Raw genomic sequence first — 6,530 nt, 5'->3', positions numbered from 1 at the left:
CGGTGTGGCCCCCCTGGACCCAGGGGCCGGTGTGCACCACAGACTACACCTATTATAGATACATCACTGAGTCACATATTATAAGGAGAATTCCCCATTGCGAATAATACATTGCAGTTATTCCCTCACTGCCAGTCATACACCACACAGTGACACCCACCATTGTCAGTAACATGGGCATAACTATAGTGGGTGGGTGCAAGGGGTGCCATTACTATGGGGCTCAGAGGCTTAGGTGGGCTGCACCCAGGGTATATAGTTGTATACCAATTTCCCAGATTTTCCTGCTAAGGAATTAGGTCAGATCCATTGCCCAGCCTGAATTGTGTGACATTACATTTACAGGGAAAGGTGTGTGTAGTGGATATTATAATGGTAAGGGGGCACTGTAATGTGGCACAATATGAACAGGAGGCCACTGTAATGTGGCATAATCTGATCTGCCCACTGTAATGTGGAGGGCACTACAATGTCACATAACAAGAACTGGGGCACTGTAATGTGGAGGGCACTACAATGTCACATAACAAGAACTGGGGCACCGTAATGTGGCATAATGTGAAATGGGGACACTGTATGTTATAATGTGAATTGGGTATACTGTGTGACATGATATGTACTGGCAGCCATACAATGCGACATTATGTAAGCTAGGGAACTACGATAGTTCATAATATAAAGTAGGGCACTAATATGAGGCGTAATATTAACTAGGGCACTACTATGGTTCAGAAAATGAACTAGGGCTCTATAGTGCTGCGGAGAGGTGTCTCTTAAGAAGCTCTGGGACAGGGGCCCCTTCAATATGTTGCTATGGGGCCCACAAAGTTCTGGCTACGCCCCTAATCAGTAACATATTGCGCAGTAAACACTACAATTAGCAGCCTGTAAAACATAGAGGTGAAACAATATGGATGTGATCGCTGTGTGACAGGAGGAATCCTCTGACCTGTAACTGGGGGGAGGGGCTTGTTGTGTGACAGGAGGAAGAATCTTCCCAGGTAGCTAACGTCAGCGTCTCACCTGTATAGGAAGGAAAGTGAAAGTAGTGCAGGATTCCCAGTGGCTGCTGTCACCTCTCTCCTGTCACTCGTATTCTGGACGCAAGAAGAAATCTTATCATCATGAAAATTAAGACATTTTCCTCCTGGAGACTGAAATATAAAGGACGAAACATGGCAAGACTGTGGCTACATCTGAGACCAGCACTGGAGAGACGCTGTATAACCCGTCAGGTGAGGATCTTATTCTGTGTGTATATAGTATACTGGGAGTGTATACATGTACAGGGAATACTATGGAGCCATATACAGTAATGAATATTACCTGCGTATAGTCACTGCTCTATATATATAGTATACTGGGAGCGTATACATGTACAGGGAATACTATATAGCAATATACAGTAATGAATATTACCTGTGTATAGTCACTGCTGTGTATATATAATATACTGGGAGTGTATACATGTACAGGGAATACTATGTAGCAATATACAGTAATGCATATTACCTGTGTATAGTCACTGCTCTGTATATATAGTATACTGGGAGCGTATACATGTACAGGGCATACTATGTAGCAATATACAGTAATGCATATTACCAGTGTATAGTCACTGCTGTGTATATATAGTATACTGGGAGCGTATACATGTACAGGGAATACTATGTAGCAATATACAATAATGCATAATACCTGTGTATATTCACTGCTGTGTGTATCTATATAGTATACTGGGAGCGTATACACGTACAGGGAATACTAGAGTAATGCATATTACCTGTGTATAGTCATTGCTGTGTATATATAGTATACTGGGAGCGTATACATGTACAGGGAATACTATGTAGCAATATACAGTAATGCATAATACCTGTATATTGTCACTGCTGTGTATATATAGTATACTGGGAGCGTATACATGTAGAGGGAATACTATGTAGCAATATACAGTAATGCATAATACCTGTATATTGTCACTGCTGTGTATATATAGTATACTGGGAGTGTATACATGTACAGGGAATACTAGAGTAATGCATATTACCTGTGTATAGTCACTGTGGTGTATATATAGTATACTGGGAGCATATACATGTACAGGGAATACTATGGAGCAATATACAGTAATACATAATACCTGTGTATTGTCACTGCAGTGTATATATAGTATACTGGGAGCATATACATGTACAGGGAATACTATGGAGCAATATACAGTGATGCATAATACCTGTGTATTGTCACTGCTGTGTATATATAGTATACTGGGAGTGCAGTGTGTCTCTGTATACATGTACAGGGAATAATATGCCACTACTGGTTATGTGTCAGGCAGCTCTTACACATCTATGTATGTAATATATGGAGCCCAGGTACAGACACTAACTCAGATCATATACACAGGTTTCCAGGAGCAACAGAAAATCCCTGCACCCAGAGCAGCACATAAGCCATGGACGTCAGACTGGTGGCCGTCATCGTACTAGCTGTGGCAGTGAGTGGATCTCCACATGGAAGTCACTGCCACGTGTCCCGATATTTATCTGTGTCTCCCACTGATATCACAGCGCTGAGACAGCTGCAAGATTCTGTAAGTGTGACGCACAATTTATCCTCATCAATGGGAAATAATAGTGGTTTCATATGTAGATATTACAGGGGATAGACACTCCCAACCAAATGTAACTACTAACTCCATCGGCTAAATGTAATAGCCACGAGTTCCGGAGGTGCGGGAATTTTGTGTAAGTCTGCCAGTTTTTTTTTTTTAAAGCAGCAATCATTTACAAGGCAAAACCAGGTTGGTTAATAAATAATTGCTTCTATAAACAAAAACGGTCACTCTCGCACAAAATTCCCTCAGCTCCGGAACTCGGAGGCTATTACATTTAGGTACCTGATAGGTCCAGTTATCCATGTCGTGTCTATCTATCCCATAGCAGCATCTTCTCATTGCGATCCCTGCTATTAGAACCAGCCCTTACTGCAGGCCCTCTATGTACACATATGGAAATAACTCACTCTAATATTACACGATATATCCATGTGTATAATATAGGTAAAAAAATACCCCAAAAAATGATGTGTAAAGTGAGCAGAGTAGCACCCACCATACCCAGGGCAGTAGGAAGCCTGGCTGTGCCAAGTTACTTTTCACAGGGCGTGGCCTAATCATAGGAGGTGTGGCCCTGCACCCTTAGAAAAAATAAAGAAAAAAGAGTACTTTTAGTGCCTCCCTGGCCACACAGCAGCGTATGCTGGACTAGGGAGCAGAGCTGCTGCTGCCAGTTAAGAGGGGGGAGACTTGGGCCCCTGCTGAGCCCCTCCACCGGGCCTGGGCCTGGGTAAATAGTACCTGCTCCCCCCTCTCAGCACCACTGCCCATATCACCCATAGACCACTGGTGCCTGTGGCTGAGGCCTATGTGGCTTTAGTATAAACCTAGACCTGGGAACAGCTGAGCTGCGGACAGAACACTGTACATAGAATAATGCACTAGTTACAGAAACGCATTATACTGATGAAACGTCTGACCCCCCCCACAGGAGAAGGACATGTCCAGCAATGCAACAAGATGTTACAGGAGAATGATGAAACACAAGCCGTCTGTATGTGACCTAGAGGTGAGGATAATGGGGTGTATACATCACGTATCTCCCCCACACACACTGTAAGGGGTCTCTCTCTGTACACACAGTAATACACAAGCCCTGTCATCTCCCTTCATATGTCTATAGTCATATATCCACTCACACCGTGTTCCTTCTGTCCTACAGCCCAGTGACCGCCTGATCCTGACCTTGGAGCGAGTGTCACTAGCTGCTGATGTACTGACCAGTATGTCCTCATCTGCTCTGTCTGACGCTGTATCACAGTCTCTTATGGCTTTCCTCACACTGAGAGATGACCTGATGATCTGTGTAAGTTCTCATATTCCTTGTGTGTGTCAGTCACATCTATCATGGTGTGGACAGGTGACAGTATGGGGCAGGGATACACAGGACACAGCTTCCTCACCTCCTTATTCTCCTATACAGAAGGAGTCACCAGAATACAGAGAAGCTGCCTCCCAGCGGCTGAGGCCCTGGCTGCACCATCTCCAACGCTTTAAGGAAACAGTAAGTATCCTGCATAGATCATATATATCTATTGTACTCAGGGCTGCCATCAAAAACTGTGGGGCCCGGGACCGACAAAAAGGTATTCTGCTTGTTGTTGGGGGAACACTTCCTCCCACGGGCCACCGCCACGGGTCTGCTGCTCCAGCAAGGACCGCTGTCCATGCCTGCCCCTTTCAACCTTTTGAAAATGTCCCTCCCAAAATGGGCACCTCCTCCTCTAGCATTTAAAATAACTGTGTCCTCTTAGGTGGTGGCCATTTTAGGAGGGACATTTTAAATACTTGAAGTGGGGGGGGGGCACTCTCAGTAGCGAGCATCGCTGGGCGGCAGCAGGCTGTGGGCGGCATGCAGCCCGGCCCTCCACTCTGTCAGAGCGGACAGGTCTGGGACAGTTGTGCCCCCAGCACCCCCCTGATGACGGCCCTGATTGTACTAATTGGTGACTATATAAGAAGGGACTGAACACGAGGTGAGAAAAGAGCAGAGTACAATGGACACTGAAGAGTGATGGAGAATAGCCAGGGGCAATGACTGAGGACTGAAGGAAGCACAGGAAGGGTGGAGGGGTCACACTAGGGATGGACAAAGCACCATAAGAGCGATGTGACACCAGAGCCTCCGCTCTGCAGGAGAACAGTTATGGGAAGAAGCTCTGTAGCATGACGCTCTCCAGGAACATACTATTCATGTAAATAGGACGGCATCCATAGAACAGTGTCAGGGGAGAATAATTCCTGTGTGACACCAGTCTGAAAGGAGATACACTGTATGTCAGATACAGTACCATAAGGAAGAATGTACTTAGGGATGGATGAGGCATGGGCACCAGTACAGAACTGGAAGGATCAGATATATCACAAAAGTGAAGAAGAAGTGGCCTTAGAAGCAGGATTTGTACACATGACACCATGGCCCTCATTCCGAGTTGTTCGCTCGCAAGGCGAATGTAGCAGAGTTACACACGCTAAGCCGCCGCCTACTGGGAGTGAATCTTAGCTTCTTAAAATTGCGACCGACGTACGCGCAATATTGCGATTACAAACGAGTTAGCAGTTTCAGAGTAGCTCCAGACTTACTCTGCCTGTGCGATCATTTCAGTGCTTGTCGTTCCTGGTTGACGTCACAAACACACCCAGCGTTCGCCCAGGCACTCCCACCGTTTCCCCGGCCACTCCTGCGTTTTTTCCGGAAACGGTAGCGTTTTCAGCCACACGCCCCTGAAACGCCGTGTATCCGCCCAGTAACACCCATTTCCTGTCAATCACATTACGATCGCCGGAGCGAAGAAAAAGCCGTGAGTAAAAATACTTTCTTCATAGTAAAGTTACTTGGCGCAGTCGCAGTGCGAACATTGCGCATGCGTACTAAGCGGATTTTCACTGCGATGCGATGAAAAATACCGAGCGAACAACTCGGAATGAGGGCCCATATAATTAGTAATAAAGCAATTAGACAATGTTATGTGCATTCTGGTTACTGTATTTACTAATAGCTTTATCCTTCTATATAGGCATCTCCAGAATGTGTCCAGGACGCTGTGTTACTCGGCCTCATCTCACTAAGGGTAGAAGATGTGAGCTGTTGGGCTGTAAGAAATCTGTCCGGTGAGACCTAGAACAAGAGGCCGTTGCATCTCTCTCCATATACACATGCCTGGCTGCTGCTGGTGATCTATATACCAATGACTCGGAGACAACATGTAACTACTCATTGCTGGACTTGTCTGCTCACCCTACAGTACACAGAGGTCTCCTGCCTTTCTCTGGTGGACCCAGCTACTCATCCTTACAAAGAATGATCAATACTCTGCCTCACAGTCCCTATTTATATTATTTATAGATTATTTATAATGCCATTATTAAACTAAATTATATATTCACTGTTATTTATTGATACTCTGGCTCCCTGGTGGATGCATTGAGGTTGTTAAGATCCATTTTATTTATTTATTTTTCGATAAATTTGACTTTTTCCTACAAATAAAAATGTGGATTCTTAAGTGCAGTGTATGGAATATTTGCTCTCTCAGGAAGTGACTCATTCATTGAACAAATCAAGAGATTCCTCTCCTTTATAAAACATACACAGTTTATATCACTAAGTGGCACGTCTATACACAGAGGGGTCACTGGGTCTGGTGACATCCGGTGCGCACTCTGGATCTCCCTGCATGCCGAAAAGGGTAAGTGGCCATATATAAAGATGGGCAAGGCCTCACAGGGGTTTCCGATGGCATCACACCAGGGCATGCCCACCATCTCCGGAGATGTTGGGGTGCCCCTGGAAACATCCTGCCTGCTCTGTTGATTTCTCATCTATACAACTAAGAAGCAGAGAAAAAGGAAATCTTGTGGGGTTTTTTTTTTTTGGGGGGGGGGCAATCTTATGTCCACTACAACATTA

The 6,530-nt window shown here is 45.1% G+C and overlaps 1 protein-coding gene across 1 annotated transcript; it reads left to right on the top strand.

The window, feature by feature from the left end:
* The first annotated feature begins 1,155 nt into the window (after window positions 1-1,155).
* On the top strand, window positions 1,156-5,742 carry LOC134949903 (interferon lambda-2-like). The gene is made up of 6 exons (XM_063938596.1): window positions 1,156-1,235; window positions 2,410-2,602; window positions 3,555-3,629; window positions 3,783-3,926; window positions 4,044-4,124; window positions 5,638-5,742. The coding sequence occupies exons 2-6, from the start codon at window positions 2,459-2,461 to the stop codon at window positions 5,740-5,742; spliced, it is 549 nt and encodes a 182-aa protein (XP_063794666.1). The 5' UTR covers window positions 1,156-1,235; window positions 2,410-2,458.
* The last annotated feature ends 788 nt before the right edge of the window (window positions 5,743-6,530 follow it).

Source organism: Pseudophryne corroboree, chromosome 8 (genome assembly GCF_028390025.1).
Source record: "Pseudophryne corroboree isolate aPseCor3 chromosome 8, aPseCor3.hap2, whole genome shotgun sequence".
NCBI classification, from domain to species: Eukaryota; Metazoa; Chordata; class Amphibia; order Anura; family Myobatrachidae; genus Pseudophryne; species Pseudophryne corroboree.
Note: the sequence above shows the minus strand (reverse complement) of the source record. Positions and strands in the feature narration are given on the sequence as shown.

Excerpts from the sequence above, each read along its gene's own strand:
- LOC134949903 (XM_063938596.1), top strand. The coding sequence starts at position 2,459 with ATGGACGTCAGACTGGTGGCCGTCATCGTACTAGCTGTGGCAGTGAGT. Across the intron at positions 3,630-3,782 it reads CGTCTGTATGTGACCTAGAG|CCCAGTGACCGCCTGATCCT; the intron begins GTGAGGATAATG and ends TCTGTCCTACAG. Across the intron at positions 4,125-5,637 it reads TCCAACGCTTTAAGGAAACA|GCATCTCCAGAATGTGTCCA; the intron begins GTAAGTATCCTG and ends CCTTCTATATAG.